The sequence below is a fragment of the Bos taurus genome, chromosome 5 (genome assembly GCF_002263795.3).
Source record: "Bos taurus isolate L1 Dominette 01449 registration number 42190680 breed Hereford chromosome 5, ARS-UCD2.0, whole genome shotgun sequence".
Lineage (NCBI taxonomy): Eukaryota > Metazoa > Chordata > Mammalia > Artiodactyla > Bovidae > Bos > Bos taurus.
Genome location: NC_037332.1, coordinates 109,414,963 through 109,440,758, shown reverse-complemented (window position 1 = coordinate 109,440,758; position 25,796 = coordinate 109,414,963). Strand labels below are relative to the sequence as shown.

The following is a 25,796-nucleotide window of genomic DNA, read 5'->3' as shown; positions in this document are numbered from 1 at the left end:
TGGTGTTGGAGAAGACTCTTGAGAGTCCCTTGGACTGCAAGGAGATCCAACCAGTCCATTCTGAAGGAGATCAGCCCTGGGATTTCTTTGGAAGCACTGATGCTAAAGCTGAAACTCCAGTACTTTGGCCACCTCATGCGAAGAGTTGACTCATTGGAAAAGACTCTGATGCTGGGAGGGATTGGGGGCAGGAGGAGAAGGGGATGACAGAGGATGAGATGGCTGGATGGCATCACTGACTCGATGGATGTGAGTTTGAGTGAACTCTGGGAGTTGGTGATGGACAGGGAGGCCTGGCGTGCTGCGATTCATGGGGTCGCAAAGAGTCAGACACGACTGAGCGACTGAACTGAACTAAACTGAAGGTATCATTCTGAAATATAGATTCATGGGCTTTGGAGTTTACAGGCTGAAGCAGAATCAGCACTTGAGTAAGACAGAGGGGCGTCTGTGATATAAATTCATTGAAAACCACATGGAAGGAAATGTGTCAATAAAGTAAGCAGATTCTGTCCTGGAGCTGGGATTATGGGTGATTCTTTTCTTTTTTTTTTTAACAGACATTTTAGGTGGTATATTTGCAATATAACTTTTTAATTCATTCATTAATTTTTTTGCGGGGTGGGGGGAACTGTTGTGCTGGGTCTTCATTGCTGCACAGGCTTTTCTCTACTTGTGGCGAGCAGGGGCTACTTCCAAGTTGCAGTGCGTGGGTTTCTCATCGTCGTGGCTTCTCTCGTTGTGGAGCACTGGCTCTAGGGAGCAGGGGCTTCCGTAGTTGTGGCACATGGGCTCCAGAGCACAGGCTCAATAGTTGTGGTGCACGGGCTTAGCTGCTCTGGGACATACGGGATCGTCCCATATCAGGGATCGAAACTGTGTCTCCTGCGTTGGCAGGTAGATTCTTTACCACTGAGCCACCAGGGAAGCCCTGTTTTTGTTTCTTTCTAAATTAATTAATTACTTATTTAATTTTTTGACTGTGCTAGATCTTCTCTGCTGCACCGGCTTTTCTCCAGTTGCAGCGAGCAGGGGCTATTCTCCAGTTGCTGTGCTCTGGCTTTTCATTGTAGTGGCTTCTCTTGCTGTGGAACACAGGCTCTAGGTGCATGGGCTTCAGTATTTGTGGCATGAGGGCTCAGTAGTTGCGGTTCCTGGGTTTTAGAGCACAGGCTTAACAGTTGTGGCCCACGGGCTTAGTTGCTCAGTAGCCTATGGGATCTTCCTGGACCAGGGACCAAACCTGCATCTCCTGCTTTGGCAGCAGGATTCTTTACCGCTGATCCACCAAGGAAGCCCCCTGCTTTTCTTTTTATTTAATAGCTCCCATTGCATATGGTAAGCATGTCAATTATATAAGTAGTAGAAGTAAAGAGCAAAGCACTGAAATTCCATTACCCACCACACAACCCCAGCCCCTCTACTCCCTTCTTTACTTAGTTTGTTGTAGATATTTCTAGATGTTTTCTTTAAATCCACCATGGATTGCTTTTATTTATTTATTTATTTATTTTGGATTGCTTTTAAAACTTAGATGTACAAAAAAAATTTTTAACCCCCCCAAAACCTTACTTGTACAATCAGAAAAAGCATGGGGTGAGGAGAGAAAGCAAAAGATTCTCAAAGTGAATCTGGACATCATAGAAGCATAGAGGTTTTTACAAGGTGAGTCTCTCTGTTTGAGGACGAGAAAGTGGGGCTCAGGGTTGGTGGGTGGCCTGCCACGCTCACATGGTTTGTGCCAGCTCCTGGCGCCCAGTGCAGCGTTGCTTCCAGGGTCACATCCCCTAGGGCTCAGGAAGGAGGCGGGAGGCTGAGCTGGAGAGATGTCAGGAAGATGCTCTGGGCTGGGCAGGCTGGGCTGGGGCGATGAGCCTTCTGCCTGTTTGTTCTGGGTACCGGGAGGTGTGGGTGGAGAGACACCCTGGCAGGATGGACCAAAGTCCCCATTTATGGCCTGGGGGGAGTTAATGTGTAATATTCCAGGATATAAGCTGGACTGCAAGGTGAGACCCTGAGCCCAGACCTCCAGGAGCAACCCAGAGCTGCTGTCCGGAGCTGCTACCATGTCGGTGAGAACGCCGGCTCCGAACCTTTACCTGAGTTGGGGTGGGGTGGATGCTGGAGAAAAAGCATCGCTGCCCCTCCAGCTTCAGTTTCCTTATCTGTGTAGGGAGGAAGTTGGACAGATCACTCCACTGGCCTTTAGCATCAAGGCTCTCTGTTCCCCCCACCACCATTCTGAGTCTGTCTCTTTCCCCCTCCAGCCTGGTTTTCTCATCGGTAATTTATTTGTTTATTTTTTGCCTATCTCTTTCGGCTTACAGGATCTTATTTCCCCAACGAGGGATCAAACATGGGCTAACTTCAGTGGAAGCACTGGAGTCCTAACCTCTGGACAGCCAGGGAATTTCCTCTCAATAACATTAATCGCGGCAACAATGATAACCACTAACACCTCCTGAGCTTTAAAAGATGACGAAATTGAGACTGGAAGGTTAACTTGCCCCAGAGCAAAATCTATAAATTGCAGGGGGTCAAGTGGATCTTCTTCAAGGTCTCTCCCCGATTCTCTGATTCCAAACTCTGCTCTGCCGTAGTCCGCTGTGTGGCCTTGGAGAAATCACTGCTCCTCTCTGAGCCTGTCTCCTGTATTTGGAGAACTGGGTTACAGATGGCATCTTCTGAGGCTGGTGTGTTGCTTTCCTGCGGCTGGCGTAACAAATTTAGTCTCTCACAGTTTTGGAGGCTTGAGGTCTGAAATCCAGGTGTTGGTGGGAACTTTCTCTCTCCGAAGGCTCTAGGGGAGGGTTCTTTCTTGCCTTTTCCAGCTTCTATTTGTTGCCGGCAATCTATGGTATTCCTGGGCTTGCAGCTGTCTCCCTCCAACCCCTGCCTCTGTCTTCACAGAGCTTCTCTGCGTGTCTGGGTTTCTGGGTCCAAATTTCCTCTTCTTCTAAGGATGTCAGTCATATGGAGTTTGAGGTCCACCCTAAACCACTACGACCTCATCTCAACTTGGTCCTATTTCCAAATAGGCCTCATTCACAGGCTCCAGGGGGACATAGTTTTCTGGGAGAGTCAGCACAGGTGGGATGTGGGCGTGGATGTGACTAGAGGGTCCAACGTGCATGGCATGGTGCCCTCCCCACCCTCTGCCTCTCAGGGAGGACCTTTGTGCCCGACTTCTCCTTCCCCCGATCTCCTCACCCTCCCCTTTCTTTCCTCCTTCTTAAGAGACTTCCTAGTCCAAATCTCTTACACTAAAGAGAGGGTAGCGGGACGTCCCTGGCGGACCAGGCGTGAAGACTCTGCTCTGCCAATGCAGGGGGCACATGTTCAAACCCTGGTCGGGGGACTAAGATCCTACATGCCATGAGGTGAGGCCAAAATATTAAAACAAAAAAAGGATGGGGGAACCAAGGTCCATAAAGGGGCACCGTTGGCCCCTAGTCACTTGGTTAGTCACCTGACCACTGACACCTGCCTCCACCCAGCTTTGCATCCCCGTCTCTCTCTGTGCTCCAGACCTTACGGAGGGGGGACAGGTTACTAGGCCTGCCCCCTCCCACGGGGATCCCTGTTTGCCCAGATGGACCCCCAAGCCCAGCCTTCCTCTCGCCCCTACCCTGCAGCAGCTCTAGGGGCCCAGATTTTTCTGTCTGAGCCAGGCAGCCTCCAGGAGCTATGGGGGCGGCAAGGGTGCTTCTCCCCACCTCAGTCTCACCCTGACCATCCAGGGAGGAGACTGGAGACTCCTCACGATGCCTGGTGGGGACTGTGCATGCTGCAGGGCCCACACCGTGAAGAGCTGCTCATTGGCAGGTCACCCATGGTCCTCTGGGAGGGACAGGATAACCTCTCCTAGGGGACTGCTCTCTGTCCTTCTAAGAGAGGCTGAAGGAGGATTTTAATCCATTTTGGCTGGTGATCCACGTGTTACATTAAGCACCCATCTGAGGGGTTAGGCCTCTGAGCGCCACTTTCTCAGAGGCAGTGAAATGCCCCCTATCCTGGGGACATCTGGGCTTCCCTGGTGGCTCAGATGGTAAAGAGTCCACCTGATCGGACCTGGGTGCGATCCCTGGGTTGGGAAGATCCCCTGGAGGAGGTAATGGCAACCCACTCCAGTATCCTTGCCTGGAGAATCCCATGGACAGAGGAGCCTGGTGGGCTACAGTCCATGGGGTCGCAAAGAGTCAGACAGGAGTGAGTGACTAACATACAGGGGACATCTGGAGGCATTTTTGGTTGTCACTACTTGGGGGGAGGGTGCTACTGGCATCCGGTGGTTAGAGACCCGGCCTGAGGCTCTACTTCCTACACACACATGACAACCCCACAGCAGAGAATGATTCAGTTGGAAAGTCCAGGGCGCTGAGCCTGGAAAACCCTGCTCTGAAGCATCGTAGGGTCCAACGTGCCATGATGCTCCACCTTCCTGGGCTTGGCATGGCCTCTTTCATGCCTTCCTTTTATTTACTTTATTTTTGGCCATGGCCTGTGGCAGGCAGAATCTTAGTTCCCCGACCAGGAATGGACACTGTGCCCCTGCATGGACGCACAGAGTCTTAACTACTGGACCACCAAGGATGTCCCCAGGCCTCCTTTTAAATGTACTGACTCCAGGAGAGGGCTTCTCTGGTGGCTCAGTCAGTAAAGAATCCACCTGTAATGCAGGAGATGCAAGAGACCCGGGTTTGATCACTGGGTCAGGAAGATCCCCTGGAGAAGGAAATGGCAACCCACTCCATTATTCTTGCCTGGAGAATCCCATGGACAGAGGAGCCTGGCAGACTACAGTCCATGGGGTCACCAGAGTCAGACACGACTGAGCGACTGAACCACCACCACCAAGAAAACTGGGCAACCCTACACACGTGTAGGAACCCGAGGACTGCCTTCCCCCTTGGTGGACAGGAGGCAGCTGCCAGCAGGGGAGTCCTAATCTACCCCCTACGGACACTGCCCTTGACTTTCAGCAAAGCACTCCAGTCCCGGAAGTTGTTTCAAGGCTTCCCAAGTGAGTTCCCTCCAGAAAAAAAAAAAAGACATCAGTGAACAGAAATCCTATAATATAAATGTGTTCTCCTATTAAGTGTTCTAAGTCTTTTGTGGCTGCTGAATCCTGTCTGGCCCAGCCTCACACCCTCCAATCATGGATAACTGGACATTTTCTCAGGCTTGGATCATGAGGTTTGAAAACCCAGCTTCGAGAACCTCCCTTCTAACTATACAAATTCAGGCGCTGCCCAGGTCCTGTGGGAAAATAGGAGCAGAAGGATGCCACAGTAGCAGTAAGTAAGCCTAATGACCACAGCCCCTCGATTTGCTTTTAGTCTGTGCCAAGTCCTATTTGAGGGGCTTCACAAATGGAAGGTCTCATCCTCCAAACCAGGGTGAAGAAGGTGCTGTTAACCTCAGGGCATCCGACAGCATCTGTCACAAGGGTGCTTGGGAACTGGGTTTGAATGAATAAATCAGATCAGCCCATTTTACAGATGAGGAGTGTGCGGTTTACAGAGGGACTTTGATGGACATGTTCAGACATGTGACTGATGGAGTTTTATAGGTTCTCTGTTTGGGATGGGCCTAGACTTGCCTGTCATACAGTTATTTAAAAAAAATAAAAAAAGATTTGTCTACAATGTGTCTTAATGGCGGTACATGGGATCTTTCTTAGTTTCAGCACGTGGGATCTTTTAGCTGGGGCTTTCGAACTCTTAGTTGCAGCATGTGGGATCTAGTTCCCTGACCAGGGATAGAACCTGGGCCCCCTGCATTGGGAATGTGGAGTCTTAGCCACTGGACCACTAGGGAAGTCCTAATACAGTCATTTTCTATCCGTAAAATGACTCCCAAGTTCGTGCAGGAAATAAACGTACCCTTGTTCGTGGGATTTTGCCGAGGGCATTGTGCCTCATCACTTGAACGCATTTAGGAACAGTGAGGTTGGCAGGGGTCACTCTACCCATTTTATAGATGGGCAAACTGAGGTTCCCTCAGCTGGGCCCTATGTCTCCAGATCCAGCTATTCTTCAGACTGGGGTGGATGAGAGTGAAGCAAAATGGGCAAGAGGGGGCTCCAGGAATCTTTGATCTGAACTCTCTGGCTTTTTCCCTTCCTGGCTCCAAGGCCTCACATGGGGAGAAGAAGAGGGGGGCCTGGGGCCTGGTTGGGATCGGAGGATGCTGGCGAGTGGGCTTTACCAGCAGAAGAGTGTGATTGATTTGTGTGGGATGTTTCTCTGTTGGCGCAGGGGAAATTTGAGATTGTGAACATGGACATGAAGATGGGGTCAAGCCTGAAGATCAAGGGCAAGATCACTGACGGCGCTAATGGGTAAGCCCAGGGGAGGGCAGGTGGGGCAGGACAGGGAGGGGGCCGGCCACAGAGCTGGCATTGTCTGGGAAGGTGGGGGCAGGCAAGGCAGCCTTGTGAGATGTTGGGACAGTGAGAGTGACCTCTGGCCAGGGCCGTTTGTACATTCTGCTCCTCTCGCACCCCTCCCTCACCCTTGCTGGCTCCATTTGGGCTGCTTTCACATCTGAGGCCAGGTTCGGGGACCTGCAGAATTCACATTGGACGCCATGGCTCAATTCCTTGGCCCCAACAACACGGAAGGGGCAAGTGAGAAATCCCTGAGTCTTTGGCCAGGCCTCTGCGAGTCAGATGCCTCTACTGAAAGCCCCAACCCCCGGGGACACTACCCTCTTGATACTGCTGAAGGACCAAGGACTGGCCTTTCACATGCATTAAACCAGGGATAGCTCAGTTGGTAAAGAATCCACCTGCGATGCAGGAGACCAGGGTTCAATCTCTGGGTCGGGAAGATCTCCTGAAGAAAGAAATGGCAACCCACTCCAGAATTCTTGACCAGGGAGCCTAGCCGCCTAGCCGTGCAGTCCATGATGTCACAAAAGTCAGACTCAGCGACTACAACCAGCACCAAACCAGGGGCACCCACCAGGGGGCGCCTAGTGGTCTCGTTTGCATCCTCTCCATTGGAATCCGAGACCTTTCTCACTTCAGGGGCTACAGGTCAGCGTTAGGCTGTCCCGGGTGCAGGACAAGGGTCAGCATTTCTTGAGACTGATCTCAATCAGTTTTTGATTGGGGAGGGGCAGGCAGAAGCATCGGGTAGGAGCCAAGAGAAAAATCACCTCTTTCTCCTACTTGGGTCCCTCAAGGTTGCAGAAATGTGGGATACCTCTGGCCTGAGTCCTCCCAGTAGAGACACCCTGTGACTCAGAATGTCCCACTCTCAGGAACCGTGAAGGTCTAACCAAGACCCCTTTCTAAAAGATCACACAACTCCTGAGGGCATACCTCCAATGACAGGGAGCTCACCACCTTAGGCATACAACAAATAGTTAAGAACAGCAGTTTTCCCCAAGGATAGACACCTTCATTTCCTGAAATGTCACTATTAGTTAACTTGTCAGGAGCCTTAGCCTGTGCTCTAAATGGAATGTGATACTCCAGTGCCAAGTCCAATCAGATTGTCACCTCCCTTGTTTTAAGGCACAAACCTCAATTAACACAACCTTTGGTGATTCTACCAATTTTATGGTCAAGACGCTGCCACCCAAGCTGTTATACCCAGGGCTGGCCCCTTATTCTCACTTCTTACTCCTTCTCTGGCAGCTTTGTGATTAATTTGGGCCAGGGGACAGATAAACTGAACCTGCATTTCAACCCACGCTTTGCTGAATCCACCATCGTCTGCAACTCACGAGATGGCAACAGCTGGGGGGCGGAGCAACGGGACAATCACATGTGCTTCAGCCCAGGGTCAGAAGTCAAGGTGAGGTCAAAGGGGAAAGGGGCCTGAAAACAGATCTCAAGGGGGGAGAACAGATGGTGGGGGCACCCTGGCCTAGACACGTGCTGGGACTGTTTGAGTCACCAGGCATGGCCCCGGCCCATTTCCAGGGCGCCTCCTGCCTCCCTGATGCCTTCCCTCCCACTGCAGCTCATCGTGACCTTCGAGAACAATGAATTCAAGGTGAAGCTGCCAGATGGCCACCAGTTGACCTTTCCCAACAGGCTGGGCCACAGCCACCTGAGCTACCTGGGTGTGCAGAACTTCCTCGTCTCCTCCTTCAAGCTAGAGTGAGGCAGCACCTCACCAGAGAGCAAGACCCGTCCCTGCAAGCAGATTCCTGACCCAGAGCTGTCCTTTCATGTGGGATCAGTGACCCTTGCGATGCACCTACTGTTCCTAATCCTCCGCCCTCATCCCCTGAGGCTCAGAACCAACAAAAGAATCCACCTTTATAGTCTTTCCAACTGTGGTGTTTTCCACTATCTTGATGCTCCTAGCGTCCTCCTGATACAGACAAGGAAACTGAGGCTGCCCAGTGGGGGATGAGCTCCAAACACCCCTGAGCCACTAGTCCTGCCTGCGAGTCCCCTTTTGTCACCAGGACAAGTGCCAAGTTGCTCTGTGGGATTACAGTTCCAGGCACCTGGGCCAGGGGCTGTTCCCGGAACTGCAGATAAGGGCTCCCACCTGGGCTTCTTATCTCAGGGCTATTCATTCCAGTCTGGTTACTCATTACCCCCTGCCTCGGTCCCTCCCCTCACTGGGGGCCCTGGTTGGGTGGTGGGGGGAGTCCTTGGCTTTCCAAACCCAGTGCTGAATGTACTCGAGCAGGTGGCACGGACACGGTCATCCCAGGTCCTCAAGCATCTCACTGGACACGTTTTATCAAAAAAAACCTTTTTAATCAGGACCCAGAGGCAGGTCTGGGGTGCACGGGAAGGTGGGACCCTCCCCCCTCCCAGTGAGGTCACACCTGACGTTTCTGAGGCTTCTGGGACATGGGGCTGGCGGTGGGAATGTTGGGGAGGCAGCCGTGGGGGCTCTCAGAAAGGCAGGAGGGACCCTGCTGGGGGCAACTCCAGGATGAGCTGGGGCCGAGGGTCTCTTCAGGAGAGGAGACAAAGGCTCTATGTGGTAGGCTCCCCACCCCCACCCAGCAAGGGCATTTTTCCCAACACAAAGGCTGCACTGTGAGGCTGGGCCCTCCAGCGGGTTGGGGGCCTGGGGTGGAGGGTGGGCCCAGGGAATGGCTACTGGGTCTGGAGGTCCAGAGTGGCAGTGGAGGGAGGCGGGGTGGCTGAGCAGGGTCCAGGGGAACACCTGGGTTCCAGAACAAGCCTGGTCTTCCCTGGCCTCCCTCCCATGTCTGTCCAGCAGAGGTGTGGACAGGTCTGGGGACAACTTGGGTTCTCCCGTCTGTCGTTGGCAAGACCCAGCCGCCAGGGGCTGGGGCTGCATCTGGGCTCCTTGCAGGTGGTGCCCGGAGGCTGACCAGGGTTCTCAGCCTGTGCCCAGCCAATCACACCTTCACCTCGTCATCCTCCTCAGCATCAGCAAACTCGAAGGTGTTGGCCTGCACTGTGCTGGGCACGGGGGTCCTGCTGCCTGCCTGGGATGCCCCCCACTCTTCATCCAGGCTCCCCCAGGAGGCCCGAGCCTGGGACAGCGCCCCCAACCCCTCGGCCCGAGCATCCACCTCAGTGTAGTGGTGGCGGCTTTGGCTGCCACCCGAGACAGCACCCCGGTGCTTGCCGGGGCCCTCATCAGCAGGCGCACGGGGGCCCTCTCCCACCACGCTGGCCCTCGCCTCGGCCACTGGGCCCAACCTGGTGGTTACCCCATTGGGGCAGCGTCCACGAAGTGAGGGGCTTGAGGCAGGGGCCGGGGGGTTTGCAACAGAGGCTGGGGGACTTGCAGCAGGAGCCGGGGCTGGGGTCTCAGCTGCAGAGCCTTCTGAGAGGCTCATGGCCCCCAGGAGCTCAGTGAGGAGAGAGGGCCCAAGGTCGAGGTCCAGGCGGAAGGACAGGAGGGAGTCAGAGCGGCGGAGCTCAGGCTCAGCGGGGAAGGAGCTATCACGGTCTCGGTCACGAGGCTTTTCTGGGCGAGGCAGGCGGGAGATGGTGCAGAACCCGGAGTCCAGGCCTAGAAGAGAAATAGGGACCAGGGTCAGAGCTGGGGGCCCTAACCAGGAATTGGGGAAGGCAGAGCCAGGACCAACACCTGCTTGCGATGTGGCCTTTAACAAACCACCCCCCAATCTGACTGCAGTTTCCTCCATCTTTCCAATACAGTGAACCCCACAGTCTCTTGAGTAATCTTCCTGTCAACCCTGGAAATTGACATAATCCTCATTCCCATTTTGCAGATGAAGAAAGTGAGGCTCAGTTTGGGACGAGGGGAAAGGCTCGCCCAGGGCCACAAAGTCTGATGGGCTGGAGCTGAGCCCGGAGCTCAAACCTCCTGACTCTCAAGCCCAACACTGAACTTGAATGACCCCTGGTCCCCTTCTGTGAACCCAAGCACATGTACTGGTTTGTGGGCACAGGATAGAACCAGCAGCCGGTGTGACAACATAGAAATCAAGACCCAAAGGACAGGCAAATGCCTTCTAAATGCCCTCTGTCTCAGACCCTGGTTCCAGGACTACCAGGCCTGGGACATAGCAGTGGGACCGCAGACCAGTCCTCAGTGGGATTCTGAGCATCACCCCTGGACAGGGAGCACCACAGGAAGCCTCTGGTGGCGGGCAAAGCTGCAGGGCAGGGAACGGTCACCAGGTGGCAGCAGGGGCCCCAGTTCTCAAGTGAGCTGTCCAGGAGGAGCCCAGGTGACACCCACCCCACCCCATGCTGGCAGGAAGGGCTTCTGAGGGGTTTTCCAAATCTGTCAAATTACAGGAACCTCTGTTCAAATAACAACAGAGCAACAGCTCCCGTGTCCTGAGCACCTACTGTGTGTGAGATTATAGGCCACAATCAAATATGTGTTATCATTTCACTGAATCTTAGCAGTGACCCTAAGTGCCCATTATATAGGCCAGGACTTGACTTCACAGAGGTCAATGTGCTCACTGAGAATCAGGCAGAACCAGGATTTGAATCCAGGGCCCTGGCTCTCCACCTCTCCACTGTATTGTTCTGACACAAGGGAGTTGCTTCCATTGAAGCAGGCAAGGGATAGGGGAAGGAGGGTGGTGGGCTGGCTTAGCCGAGGGCCCAGAGAAGGGGAGGCAGCTTAGGGGCAGGCAGAACTCAACCCCCACCTCATCACCTCTCAACCTCAGTGTTTTGGGGAGTGAACTGGTTCCCGCCCTGTGACCCACCCTTGCCATTCACGATCTCAGGTTTGGGTCTGACTTCCATGGAGACCAAACTACTGTGGGGAAGAGCTCACTTGGGAGGGTTGGCTGAACCTTCAAACCCGCTGCACCTCAGCCCCTGAAAAATGGGCAGACAGCGCAGGGCCTCACCGTAAGCAGAGTGGCCGTCCGTGGAGCTGGCAGGGCTGCGGTCAAAACTGAGCTTGCCCACCACGAGGCTGTCGTAGGCCGCCTGGTTGAGCTGAGGCAGGGAGATGGCGTTCTTGATGATGGGGGAGATGGCCGGTGGAGCAGGCGAGGGTGCGGGCGGAGAAGCCATCCTCCGGGGCGGGGCCCCCACCCTCCGCACCAGCTGCAGCTTCTTGGCCAGGAAGCCCCGGGGCGAGCGGTGGGTGCTCCCTGAGCCGCCACCATGGTTGCTGAGGAAGGAGGTGTCACCGAAGACATCCCCGCCGCGGCCCACGTGCATGGTGTGGCGGAAATCCCCAAGCGGGGGGCTGATCATGTCCGCGGTCAGCCGCTTCTTCCCCTGCGAGCTGGACACCCAGCCCACGGGTGAGAGCTTGCCCAGGTTCATGGCCGGGGCTCCTCCGGCCCCCTGGGGGCCCGGCATCGGCTCTGGCTGTTCACAGCTGCTGGTCCATGCTCACCGGGGCCTGGGGAGAGTGCTAGGCTAGGTGAAGGGTCCACTTCTCAGCTCCCTCCTTCTTGGTGGGAGGGGGTGGACAGAGGCTGCCCCTCTGTGCTAAGGTGCTGCCCCTACATGCTGAGGCTGTGGGGGGTCCATGGCTTGTCTGCCCCGAGGCCTGGCTCCCAGTCCCGTGGAAAGAGCTGCAGATGTTCTGGCCAAGGACATAGATGGCACCAAACGTGCCTCAGACGTAGACAGTCCTTCTTCTGCCCAGGAGTGGAGACCTAAGAGAAAGAAGGTAGTGGAGGGCCTGGGGGCATCTTGGTCCAAATAATAACAGCTAAAGAGAATAAATGAGGATCATGGAGAAAATGCTGAACAGACCCGCAGAGGAGGCCACGTGGCATGATTCCTCATCCAGGAAATTTAAGAGCAGGTGAAACAGTCCCATGACAGAAGAGCCTGGCGGGCTACAGTCCATGGGGTCGGGCAGGGCTTAGCAACCAACAACAACAAAACAAAACAACAGTGATAGAAATCGGAATTGTGATTGCCTTTGAACAGATATAGACTGGGAGGGGGCACAAAAAATTCACGGAGCTGTGCTCTTCTTCAACTGTATACTGGTTAAAACCTATGAATGGTCATTATATGGTCCCCATTGATGAAGCACCTACTGAGTGCCAATGGCTTATGTTCATCACTCATTTAACCTCGAGGGAGGCACTATAGGCTTCAGAGGAGACACGGAAGCCCAAAGAAATGAAGGGATTTGCCTGAGGCTACACAGTAGGCAATGGTGAAGCAGAGCCTCCAACCCCAGAGCCCTTGAGCCCCAAGCTACACTGCCTCCTGCTGGCGGGTGGAGTTAAGTCACCTTCCTTCTTGGGTTAAACTGTCTTCCCCTCACAGAGGCTAGGAGGTGACGGCCAAAGGCTTTATGAACTGCTGTGTAACCAGCAGAACCCTTCACTTTCTGATGCTTCCTGGAAAAAGGATCCTGTGGTCAAAAGTGGTTTTTCCAGCTGCTTATTACATGTCTGAGCACACTCAAGGCTCTGAGAAGGCCCGCAGGAAGAACATTATATTTTTTTCGAACTGATGTCAAGGCCTTGTTACCAGGGAACAAGTTTTGGAAAAAGCTCAGCTGGTGCCAAAAGCTGTTCTTTGCCTACTCCCTTCTGTCCTGATCTCTTCCTCACCCTCCTCCCCCATCCCAATCTTCTCTAAGCTTCCCTTGGTTTGACATCACCCCTTCTAGTACCCTAAGAGTATACACTGGAGGACACCTATGAACCTATGCTCCCATATTTGGTTTTCCTGTGGCCCGGAGAGGCCAAGCTTCTTCAAGGTCACGTCAAGAGAACCAGTAGAGATGTCATTTCAGAGCCTCTGACTCACGTGGCTTTTAGTGGCTCATGGAGCCCTGTCTTGTCTCTCCAGATCGCAACACACTCTAAGGGTGGGGCCTGGATTTTCCTGCCTCCCTCCCTCCAGCGCTCAGCTTGGGCTCTGCACACGGCCAAGTGCCCAATCAGTACCAGGAATTCTCTGTGATACCTTCATGCCAAAGGCTCACCCTTGCCACCGTCCGAGTGAGGGCAGGTAGAGGATTTAGTGGCCTCACAGTGTGACCTTGGGCAAGTCATTTACCTGCCCAGACCTGGGACCTGAGCTGATAAAAGTTGATAATGATTCTTAACACCTAGATCTGAGCGTCAACTTAAAAAAAAAAAATTGCTGCCACCTCCAAGCATAAAAATCTCAATACTGCCCTTCAAATGTTATTTGAAATTCAAAATAGGTTAAATAACAAGATAAAAACAAAGGAGGCAAGAAGACAAAGCTTGCTTTGTTTTCTGACTGCATTCTCTTTCCTTCCCACCATGGGATCCTCCCCCAACCCTGACTCCTCCCCCACAGCGGGGGGCGGGGGGGTATCTGAATCATTCCTTTCCCTGGCACCCCCGGCACCAAGATGTCCTCGTGGAATGTTTGCCGAAGTAATGAAGTGCTCTGCAGTTGGCCAACCACTGCATGATGTCATCTGATTCTCCAACAGCCCCGAAGCTGGAGGGTTAGCCCATTTTACAGGAAGAGCCAAGGCTTGGAGAGAAGGAACTTGGCCAGGGTCATGTGGCAGGTACCTCGCATGGGCCATTTCCTTGCTCTGCTGAGGACTGAATCTGGGGACAGAGGGGAGGGAACTGGTGGGGGGGGGGCGGAGTGTCATTCTGAAATGTCACGAGGAGAGGTCACTATGTCCATCATGTGGCCACACCTACTTCTCCCCAGCCCCTCCTTTCTCAGCAAAAGGGGTCCTGGTCCCCACCCCACCACTGTGGCCACTTGGACTTGAGACACCAGCTTCTGCCCGAGTCTTATGATAAGCCCATGTCTCAAATGCCTCTGGGCACCTCCAGAAGCTCTCTACCCTGCCCACTGTTGTAGGGACACCCGCGGCACTGTGCAGCCGAGGACAGGACACTGCTACTGGGGACCTGTTTTCCCATGTGCAAAACAAGGCTGGTCCTCTCCCAGGAGAGTTTTAAGAGTGGAAAGCGCTGTAATTAAACCCTTGGATCCTGAAGCAGGGCTGGGTTCAAAGCCAACATTCTTACACTAATCATGTCTCTCATTCTGGAGAGACAGAAGGAGAGGCTCCAACCTTGATGTAGCCTATTTGGCCCTTGAAGCTGATCATCAGGTATCGCTGGTGATTAGGTGTGCCCCACCTGGCCCTGGAGTAAGCAGGGCTCTGGCTGTCCAGGTATGTGGCCTCTCTTTGCTCCCCAACCCAGGAATACTACCTGCTAATGCTCACAAACACCCATTTTACAGACGGAAAAAACGAGACATGAAAAGGAAACTGACTTGTCCCAGGTTGGAGAGCAAAACGAGGCGTAGCCAGGAATCTCCTCAGGATTCTACTGTTGTTAGTTGCTCAGCCTTGTCTGATTCTTTGTGGCCCCATGGACTGTAGCCCACCAGACTCCTTGGTCCATGGGATTTTCCAGGGAAGAAAAATGGAGTGAGTTGTCATTTCCTCCTCCAGGGGCTCTTCCCGACCTAGGGATCAAACCTGCATCTCCTGGGTCTCCTGCATTGCAGGTGCATTCTTTACCTGTTGAGCCATTGGGGAAGTCAGGAGTCTACCAACCTCAACAGTAAATGCCAGGAGAGTGGGTGAAGGCTCCAGGAGTGCTGAGCAGATGCCCAGCCGCTGAGCACAGAAGGGCAGGCCAGGGAGGCAGGAGACGCAGCCCTGCAGATTCAGTTTACCCTACAGATAGTCAGGCCTGGGTACTTGGTAGGAGCTTACTCAATAGCAGTGGTGACCACAAGGACAAGGTTTGGGGCCGGAAGTAGGGACCTCGCGGTTAGGAGAGGCCAACAGGGGCCGCTGTGGAAGTGCATGTGGTTGGAGGAGGCCAAGGGCCGTCTGATGGCTGTGGGGGAGGGGGCAGAGGCAGGGGTGAGACGCGGGTGGGGGTGGCGGAACCCTAGGGCTCACCTGGGAGTCACCCGCAGGCCCCTAGGGGGCACCACCTCTCATCCTGGAAGCCACTCCCTGTTCACAGCACCCCGCCCGCAGTGTCCAGCTGGGTAGTAACACCATCCTTACCGCTGGACGGAGGGACCCTGTCTCCGTTAGGGCTGTTCTAGCCTCCCCGAATAAGGGGTTAACTTTCTGGGGGCTGCCTTTTCATGCTCCTCAAAGTCCAGCCATTTCAAGAGGCAGAAACGGAGCCGAGAAAAAGGATAGCACGTTGTCCACAGTGGCAGCGGAGACCCTGTTCTCAGGCCGTCAAGGGGGACAGTAGGAAGGAGCACCATGGACCCCAAGTTAGAGCCGAATCAGCCTTTGACGCCGAGGCTGATTGGCCTAAAGGCAGGGTCTCCCCAAGTCCTCGGCTCTAGACCCTGCGCCGCGTTTTGCGCAGCTGTGGCCTCCGCGGGCCAGCCCTTTGGCCACTCTGAGCCTCAGTTTCCCGATCCAGAAAAGGGGCTTCAAACTTCGTGAGTCTCGGTTGGCTTGGCGAGAACAGAACAGTCTCGAGGGCAGTGGGGATGGGAAGTCCCGGAAAGATTTTGGCCAGAAAACATTCCCTTTGGGAGGAACGAGGTTAGAATGTTGGAGGGTCGTCGCTCCGCGGGGAAGAGGGCAGCTGGCTGCCTTGGCCCGAGGGGAACCGGACGGGATGACCTCACCCGCCGCTCGGGCCTGGAATGCGGCGGTTGGGGAGGGGGCAGGGTGCCTGGACCATCTCCCCGGCGGTCCCCCCCACTTCCCGCTCTCCCCGCCAGCCTCGCCAAGGGGCCCGACATTCCGACACATGCCCCACTCCCCGTTCCTTCCCTTCTTTTCCCAGGGCAGGAAGGAGCGTAGACGGCCTTCTGCTCGCCCCCTCCTCCCGCAACCCGCTTTACTTTCCAATTCTCTGCCGCTCTCTACTCGCCGGGACCAGCGCGAAACAACCCGAAAACTTGGAGCGTCCCCGTGCCGCTCCCGCGGCCGGCGCTCCCGGCCTGTCCCTTGGCACTCGGGGCGATCTTTGGCAGGCTGGCCCCCTCCCCCGCCCCGGTCCCAAGAACCTAGGGGGTGCCAAGACCTTTCGGCGCCGCGATCCCCCTGCCCGCGTCCACGCCCACCCTGGGCTGGACGACCAGCGGGCCAGCTCGCGGTTACCTTCTCTCCGCGCGCCCCGGGAGCCGGGGGTGAAGGGCGGACGCGGCGGCGGCGGCAGCGTGTCCCCGCGCGCAGCCCTGGCGAGTGGCTGGGCCGGTCTGCGCCGCCCTGGCCGCGGGCTCCGCCGGCTGGCTCCGGGGGCGGGGGCGGGGTGTGGGCGCGCTCCCTCCTCCCGCCTCTCTGCTCCAGGCCGCGGGCGGGGCGGGGCCCCCAGTCCCGGGCACCGATCGGGCCGCCCCGAGCGGCGACTGCGAAAGCTGGAGGGGGCGCCAGGTCAGGCTCTTTTAGGCCAGGGGGAACCAGGAACGTGCGGGTTGCCCGGGCGAGGTGACTCGGGTCCCCAGCTCCCAAACCCTCTCCCACCGTCTCCTCGCAGGGCCTTGGGGTGACTGACGTGACAACTTCGCTTGCTGGGCTCTCCAGCCGCTCCCTGTGGGAGTCTGGGGAACCTGGAAGCCAGATCTGCGAGGCCCTGTACTCCCGACTCCTGCTTAAACCTTAAGTTCTATAAGCTGGGATACCCACTCCCTTTCTCCTAACCCCCCTTTCCTTTTTACTCCAGTACAGCTCCCCCACCCCGCGGTTACCAGAACACAGACATGAGCCACACTGGGGCCAGGCCACTGGTAGAGTGGTGTGGTGTTGTGGTCAAGGCTGTGGACGCTGGAACCCAACAGCCTGGTTTCCTATCCTGTGCTGGTCTCTGCTTATCCTTTCAGTGCCTTGGTTTTCCCATCTGTAAAATGGGATAATAACAGCAGGCATAAGATGTTATGTGGCTAAGTGTTCTCTGCTGTGTCAGCACCTAGCAGACTTGCTGAACAATTAATTACATGAGGTCACATCTCCGATGGGTGGGTTCCCGAAGCTTCATTGAGCACTCCTCAACTCCACCCATGAGGGTCAGGGAATCAGCCAGGCACAGGACTCTGTGCTGTCCTCAAGGAGGGGAGATGGATCTCTCTCTGATCCCCAGCTTATGCTGTTTCAACGTTCCCTAAGAGTTGGACACAACTTAGAGACTAAACAGCAGGAACAATATTCCTCTTGGACTGTGAGCCTCCTAAGGACAAGCGGGAAGATCTGGGGGCTGTTCTTGCACACAGCCCCATAACATAGTCCACAAGAGAGGGGCGGGGCTCCGCAAGGTGTCCTGGAAGAGGTGATACCTGAGTTAAGCTGTAAAGGACACACAGGCAGAGGGAAGGGCAGTGGGAATGTGCACACACCTGGCAAGAGACAGAACAAGCAAAGGCTTAGAACTAAGGATCCGCTTGCAGGAGGCAGGTGTGGCTGGAGGAGGAGGGGCCGTATTTACACACACATGGAAAGAGGAGGTTTTTTGGCTGCACCTCCTTCATGTGTGTGCTCAGTCGCTTCAGTTGTGTCTGACTCTTTGCGACCCCATGACTGTAGTCCACCAGGCTCCTCTGTCCATGGGATTCTCCAGGCAAGAATACCGGAGTGGGTTGCCACTTCCTCCAGGGATCTTTCCAACCCCGGGATGGAGTCTCTTATGCCTCCTGTCTTGGTGAAAGTGAAGTGAAAGTGAAAGTCACTCAGTCCTGTCTGACTCTTTGCAACCCCATGGACTATACAGTCCATGGAATTCTCCAGGCCATAATACTGGGGATCGAACCCAGATCTCCCACATTGCAGTCAAATTCTTTACCAGCTGAGCCACAGGGGAAGCCCCCTACCTTGGTAGGTAGATTCTTTACCACTAGTGCCACTTGGGCTCCCAGAATGCACATGCTAGCCACCAAGGGAGGAGGTTATTTCCCCAGCAGGACAGATGGGGAAACTGAGGTTTAGAGAATTCCAGCACTTGCTGAGGTAACAGCAGGACTGAGAGTTGGACATGACTTAGCAACTAAACAACATCAGAACAATAACCAGGCCCTATCGCCCCTCACCTGCTCATCACTGAATCCATATGAGATCCCTGTAGGGACAATACTGCCATCATGTCCATTTTGCAGAGAAGCAAAATGACTTTCCCAAAGCCTCCAGCTGTGGCAAGTTGTCCTTATGTCCTGGTTTGCCCAGGAGAGTCCTACATGATGCCCAATATCCCAGCATAATTATTAATAAGACTTCCTTTCACTCTCAAAGATGACCTGGTTGGACAATAAATTATACATCACTCTAGTCAGAAGATTGTCCAGAGCATCTGGCAAAGGAAGCAGTTTGGTGTGATGTCAGAGGCCCTCAATGAATTAAAAAAACTAAGATCATGGCATCAGGTCCCATCACTTCATGGCAAATAGAAGGGACAAAGTGGAAGCAGTGACAGATTTTGTTTTCTTGGACTCCGAAATCACTGCTTATGGTGAATGCAGCCTTGAAATTAAAAGACACTTGCTCCTTGGAAGAAAAGCTATGACAAACCTAGACAGCGTATTAAAAAGCAGAGACATCATTTCACCGACAAAGGTCTGTATAGTAAAGGTTTGGCTTTTCCAGACGTTATGTATGGATATGAGAGTTGGACCATAAAGAAGGTTGAACGCCGAAAAATGGACACTTTTGAATTGTGGTGCTGGAGAAGACTCTTGAGAGTCCCTTGGACTGCAAGGAGATCAAACCAGTCAATCCTAAAGGAAATTGACCCTGAATATTCATTGGAAGTACTGATGCTGAAGCTGAACCTCCAATACTTTGACCACCTGATGTGAAGAGCCGACTCATTAGAAAAGCCCCTGATGCTGGGGAAGACTGAAGGCAAAAGGAGAAGAGGGCGGCAGAGGATGAGATGGTTAGATAGCGTCACCAACTCAATGCACATGAATCTGAGCAAACTGGGAGATAGTGAAAGACAGGGAAGCCTGGCATGCTGCCGTCCATGGGGTCACAAAGAGTTGGACACAACTTAGCGAACTTCCTACTTTGTGCCAGTCACTTTGTCTCTGCTAGCTCATTGTAAGGCACTCTGTGAGTCAGAAATTCTGCACCTCATTTTACAGATAGGCAAACTGAGGCCAGAGGCACTTCCCCTCTTTCTAAGCCTCCCTCCAGATAGAAGTACTTCTCTATGTAGGCTGCATTCCTGTTCCTGGCTCCACTCCTGATTGAAGGATCCAACTCAGTTTTTTTTTCTGGAAATGGGAGAAAGGGAGGAGTCTGGGCATCCTCGTGAAAGATGCAGGGATGGACAGTCCCCATTTCCCATGGTTTTCTCCTCTCCCAATTTCCTGTGGTCCTCTTCTTTACCTTGTCAAGGGACTGTGCCCAGGAGTGCAGGGGTTAACCCTGGCAGAGCTATAATCACCGTGCAGAATGCAGAACAAATGCCTCCCAGCTGGGGACTGGGAGCTGCTAGGTGGGACTGGCTGCCTGGAGTTTAGAAGGCCCCCCTCCTCCCCTGTCCTGAGGAACCAGGCCCCTTGGACTGTAATCACAGAGCTCAGCTGCTCCCTCAGTTCACCCTGCAGGCTGGGTGGGCTGAGGCACGGGGCTTATGGGAAGGAGGCGGTCTCTGGGCAGGGAGTCCTCTCTGGCGCTCAAGTGGAGGAGGCAGGGCACAGCTAACGGGGTCGCCTCCCCTTTGGGGACCCAGGAATGCCAGTGGCTGCCCACCAGGCTCCAGTGAGGTTTGGCGGGGGAGCCTTGAGCTGAGGGAGTCGGCCACATATTTCAGCCTGCATCCCAGCCGCTCCCTAGAGGGTGCATCCTTTCCATCCCGAAGTCTGGCTTGGCTTTTGGTCAGCTTATGCACATGCTCATTGACCGATTCGATTGGTCTTCTCAGTCTTCTGTCTTTTTTTTTTTTTTGGAGATGCCATGCAGTATGTGGGATCTTAGTTCTGCAGCCAGATAGGGTTCTAACCCGTGCCCCCCGCAGTGGAAGCTCAGAGTCCTAACCACTGGACTGCCAGGGAATTCCCAGTGAGGACTGCCTTTTGAGTGTCCACTCATCTATCCACCACCCACACTCCTATCCATCCATCTACTTATCCTTCTACCCATCTGTTTAACCACCAATTTACCCATCCATCTGTTAACCTACCACTCACACCCATCCAGTCACCTAACTACTTACTAATCTTCAGTTGACCCACTGCCTACACCCTTACTCATTATCTATCTACCCCCACCGATCCATCCATCTACCCGCCCGCCCCTCTTCCCACCCCTATCCATTTACCCACCCATATATCTTCCCCCACCTTTCCATCCAGTATCCTTGTTCTACTGCCAACAACCCCCGCTGTCTACCCCTTGCTTGTCCCTCCATGGTCTCATGCACTCGTTTGCCTGTCCATCCTATGATAACCTTATATCAACTCACACCTGGCCTCTGCTGACCAGCATGAGTTTCTGAGCATGTCCTTATTTTTCTCACAGGCACACACCTCCCTCACCTTCATCAATGGGTCACCCTTAGGCAAAACATCCTTGAAAACTGCTTTGCAATATCATCTCCCCATGGCCAGCATAAGAAGCAGGTCCTTGTCACCCCAACTTGTCTGCACCGTCACGAGGGCAGGTACACCCCTCCTTGGACCTCTCCAGGAACACTCTCTATGGGCTGGACTCCTGGCAGGGGCTCAGACAGACCTGGGCATTGCAGGGAAGTGGGCGGCATTGCAGGGAAGTGGGCGGCATTGCGTTCTCCAAGTGATCTATGCTGTGGGTTAGTTCCCCAGCCTGGGGAGACTGGCAGTGGGGCCAAGGGTGCCATCCCCATGTTTCTCAATTCTAGCATCCAACATGCATTTCCAAATCAGACCAACCCAAGTTCAAATCCTGGCTTTGCCTCTCACTAGCACAGGGGTCCCCAACCTCTGGGATCTAATGCCTGATAATCTGAGGTGGAGCTGATATAATAATAATAGAAATAAAGTGCACAATAAATATAATGCACTTAAATCATTCTGAAACCACTCCCCACCCCAATTCCAGGGGAAAATTGTCTTCCATGAAACTGGTCCCTGTTGCCAAAAGGTTGGGGACCTCTGCCCTAGCAGAGTGACCTTGGATGAGCCACTTCCTTACCTGGGCTTCATTTGTGATGAGCTGTCAAGTTCACGACCTGACTTGTAGCTGATGGTCAAGGAAGGGTAGCTATAGTTATTACTATTGTTAGAATTTTCTTTCCCCAGGAGACAGTTTCACTTAACACACATTAAGTAAGTGCCTGCTGTGGGCCAGGCCACATGCACTCCTTGTTATCAGCGATCTGTCTGGTCTGGTGGGAAAGATCAAGGCCAGGAATTGGTGGGGGCTGAAGGGCCAAAACAGCAGTAGAAGGGGCCAGGCAGGCAGAGGACTGATTGAGGAGGTCCAGGGAAACTTCCTGGAGGAGGTGGCATTTGATCTGGACCTTGTGTTTTGGGATAAGAGTGCCCACAGGTGAGCTTGGGAGAGAGTTGGTCTCACGAAGGGAGCAGATGAGCTGGGGATGGTCTGCTGTGGAGGATGGGAGAGAGGCCTTGAATACTGCGCTTGGCCCTCTGCGTGTGGGCTGGGCTGGGCTTCTGCCCTTTCCCCAGCAGTGGCTGCCCTCGGGTGTCACAGACCCTGGGGTGTCTTGGGATCCTTCCTGGGCTTTCTCATTAGCAGAGGTCTGCAGCAAGCTGGCCCCATGTTTTGTTTTTTTTTCCTGGCTGACCTTGAGGATAGGAATGTGCTCTGAGGGAAGTCAGGGGACGGAGACCCTCCTGGAAGGAAGCTTAAGCCCTTCCGTTCTAGTTCCTTCCTCCTACTCAGACCCCCAAGAGTCAACACTTGGTGGGAAGTTTCGGGGCCTCAGTGGGCTTCTGAGGACACTGAAGCCCAGAGACTTGCCAGGGCTGCACAGCGAGTCAGCAATGGGACTGGAGTCCCCGGCCACCACAGACCCCATGGCTGCCTTCAGCGTGAGGGAGCATCTGCTGAGTTCCTACTGTGTGCCCGCGCCCAGCCTAATAGGACAAAGCAGACAGGGTCACAGAGAGCAAGGCTCAGACAGAGCACACACTTGGCAGGGCTCCAGGAAGGCTGCCTGGAGGAGGTGGGACGCGGCTCTACGCAGATGTGTGAAGCTGTGCAAACCAGAAGGTGTGAGAGGCGGGGTGGGTACACCGAGTGTGTGTGTCTGGCATGGGTGTGTGTGCTATGAGGGTGTCAACTGGAGTGATGACTGAGTTGCTGGGGTGCCAGGAACCGGCCTGGGGGCTGGGTGATGACAGATGAGTCCCTGGCTGTCCCTGCTGGGTTGCTTCTTGAGGTGATGCCTGGGTGGCAATGGCTTCTTGGGAGCAGTAGGGTCAGGATGGGAGTTAATCCCAAGGGTATTTTAGAGGGCGGGACTGTGAGGCCTACAGGGAGAGCATGGCTCCCAGAGGCAGGCAGCTGTCAGGGCCGGAAACGCCTCTGGAATTCCAGGCTCTGGAAAAAGCACTGGCCGCATGGAAGACTTTTCTCAGCCGGAGCTTTCCAGGCCAACTCAGCTCTGGTTCCTTATTCACTGCTCCACAGGGAAATGGGGGAGGGGAAGCCCCTTCCCCCCACAGGCTCCCTTTCTCCTGGAGAACAGGACAAGAAGTTGGAGGAGGGGGGCAGCTAAGGAAGGATGTGGGGTCAGTTCCTCCAGCCCCACCCCTGAGGAAGACAGTCAGATGGATGGATGGAAGGGGGCGTGGGCATCTGAGGTGCCTGGAGCTGCAGGGGGTGGCGAGGGATAGCAGAGGGGCCCAGGCCGGGTGCCCCTGTCATCTCAGGGGTGATGGGGTGGCTTCTTCAAAGCTGGACCAGGTGGCTGGAGACCTGGTTGGAAGGGCAGTGTTGGGGTGGGGGTGGGGTCCTCCAGGAGACCTTTGTTCTCAACATGAGGAGGGGTGGGTATGGAGAAAGGAGAGGCGGGTGGGGAGACAGGAAAAGTATTTGAGGAGCAGAAACAATGGCCTATTCTCTGCTGCCCCGCCTGGCCTGAGAGATAGGCCGGTGGGCTGGAGGCCAGCCCTGCCTTGTCCTGACCATCTCCAGCATGGCCTCCTCCAGCCCAGCCCCGCCCTTGGGGCTCCTTCCTCACCCCCACAACTACGGACTCATTCCTGGATCCATGGGTCCATCTATTTTATTCTAACAGAAGCCGGCCCACTTTGGTGGATGCGGGGCTTGTACAAACATGATCTCCTTTGTGTGATGGATGCAGAAATGGAGGAGGAAAGCCCTTCCCACTGGCCTGTGGCCCCTGCCTGTTGTCTGTAGAGCTGGAGTCGAACCCGGTACCCTGGGCACTGAATCTTGGGTTCATCCCATGATCCCCTTCCCACAGTGCTTCTTAGCTCCTGGTTTCCTCCTCTCTTTCCTGCACGGATGATAAGAGAAGGATGATCTGAAGGGAGAGGAGGGCTTCCCGAAGGTGGCTCAGTGGTAAAGAATCTGCTTGCCAATGCAGGAGACACGAGTTCGATCTGGGAAGATCCCACATGCCACGGAGCAACTAAGCCCGTGTGCCACAGCTATTGCGCTTGTGCTCTAGAGCCCGGGAACCCTAACTACTGAGCTCACGTGCTGCAACAACTGAAGCCCGCAGGCCCTAGAGCCTGGGCTCCAAAAACGAAGCCACCACAGTGAGAAGCCGGTGCACCACAGCTAGAGAGTAGGCCCTGCTGGCTGCAACAAGGGCAAAGCCTGCACAGCAACAAAGAACCAGCACAGCCAAAAATAAATAGAATTATTAAAAAAAAAAAACAACACAGAATTGAAGGGAGTGGTAATGAAGCCCCCCGCTTAGTGCCAGATGCGAGCTTGAACTCGGCTTGGTGCTTTACTGGCATTGGCCTTAATCCTCACAACACCATTATACAGATAAGGAAACTGACGCCAACGATGTAACGTTACCTCTTCAACCTCTCATGGCTCGGAAGCAGCCCCACTGGATATGAGCCTCGGTCTGCGGCGTCCATAGTTCCCTGCTGCCCATCAAGGGGGGCTGTCCTCCCAGTGTGAGGACCTGGGGAGGAACCCTGCATGTCGCACGCACATCCTCCTGGCGCTGGGTTGTTCGGAAGCCTCCCTGACTGATGGATGTTGCCTCCACTTATATCGCTTTGGTGACCGGGAGGTCCCTCCTAAAGTGAAGCAGAAATCAGCTCCCCATAAGCTCTGCACACTGCTCGTCCCTCACCTCCTGGGGCTGCACCCAGATGCCCCCAAAGTTCCCCTTTCCAAATGTCTGCCGGGAATCAGGAGACCCGGCTCCAACCAGTCCCAGCTGTGGATCTTCGGTACGTTCTTTGGCCTCGCTGTGCCTCAGTGTTCTCACCTGTAACATGGGAATAATAACCCCTGAGATCAAAGAAGATGGCTGGGAAAGAAGCTCTACAAACAGGTTGGGGGTGTGTCATAATGATTGCAGATGTTTAGGCTGTTCGTATTGTTCTGGGATGTTTCATGAACTGAACTGTCATGTCATGGCAAGCACTCTTTAAATAACTCCTCAGCACCTGGCAATAGGGCACAGCCATTGCCTCTGGACTGAGGACTTTGCACCCCAGCTTGCAGAGGGGGGATGCAATGGCTTGTATAGTTTTATGTGCAGAGTGCGTGAGTGTGTGCTCAGTCGCTTCACTCATGTCTGACTCTTTGCAACCCCATTGACTCTAGCCCGCCAGGCTCCTCTGTCTGTGGGATTCTCCAGGCAAGAATACTGGAGTGGGTTACCATTTCCTCCTCCAGGGGATCTTCCCAATCCAGGGGTCTCTTACATCTCCTGCATTGGCAGGCGGGTTCTTTACCACTAGTGCCACCTGGGAAGCCCTATATGCAAAGTTCAGTTCAGTTCAGTCGCTCAATCGTGTCTGACTCTTTGTGACCCCATGGACTGCAGCACACCAGGCTTCCCTGTCCATCACCAACTCCTAGAGCTTGCTCAAACTCATGTCCATCGTGTCAGTGATGCCATCCAACCATCTCATCCTCTGTTGTCCCCTTCTCTTCCTGCCTTCAATCCTTCCCAGCAGCAGGGTCTTGTGCAGAGTAATTTATTAATTCATAAAGACTCTGACACCACCCTCATGGGTAAGTAAAGGATCTCACAGGTGAGGAAATTGGCCCAGAGAGGTGAAGTGACCTACTTGAGGTCCCACAGCACCTTTCTGCAGGGTAATTGATCAATTGATTCTCAACAGGCCATTTCCCCTGCCAGGCCTGCAGGGGTTAACAGGGCTGGAGCGCAGCAGGAGGGAGGGTCTCCCGGACAGTGAGGGGTGGGAGTGGGCCGCCCCCTCCAGGACCCTGACTCCACCTCGGTGGGCAGCTTGAGCCCCTGCCAGCCTCTTGTTGACTCAGCCGGCCTCTCTCCTGCCAAGGCCTGCTGACCAGAGCTCCCACGGGGAG

General features: G+C 54.5%; 2 protein-coding genes across 3 annotated transcripts; one reads left to right on the top strand and one right to left on the bottom strand.

Annotated features, from left to right (window-relative positions):
• Positions 1-2,012: 2,012 nt before the first annotated feature.
• On the top strand, positions 2,013-8,309 carry LGALS2 (galectin 2). Of its 2 annotated transcripts, NM_001075494.2 has the most exons (5): positions 2,013-2,072; positions 5,183-5,297; positions 6,261-6,343; positions 7,649-7,808; positions 7,977-8,309. In NM_001075494.2, the coding sequence occupies exons 3-5, from the start codon at positions 6,282-6,284 to the stop codon at positions 8,118-8,120; spliced, it is 366 nt and encodes a 121-aa protein (NP_001068962.1). In that variant the 5' UTR covers positions 2,013-2,072; positions 5,183-5,297; positions 6,261-6,281; the 3' UTR covers positions 8,121-8,309. The 2 variants fall into 2 exon arrangements, with proteins under 2 accessions (NP_001068962.1, NP_001244020.1); NM_001257091.1 differs by lacking the exon at positions 5,183-5,297.
• Positions 8,310-8,709: 400 nt separating this feature from the next.
• Positions 8,710-16,544, bottom strand: CDC42EP1 (CDC42 effector protein 1). The gene is made up of 3 exons (NM_001075495.1): positions 16,470-16,544; positions 11,299-12,063; positions 8,710-9,971 (listed from the first exon to the last, which is right to left on the bottom strand). Exons 2-3 carry the CDS (start codon positions 11,759-11,761, stop codon positions 9,349-9,351), a joined length of 1,086 nt encoding a protein of 361 aa, NP_001068963.1. The 5' UTR covers positions 11,762-12,063; positions 16,470-16,544; the 3' UTR covers positions 8,710-9,348.
• Positions 16,545-25,796: the final 9,252 nt, after the last annotated feature.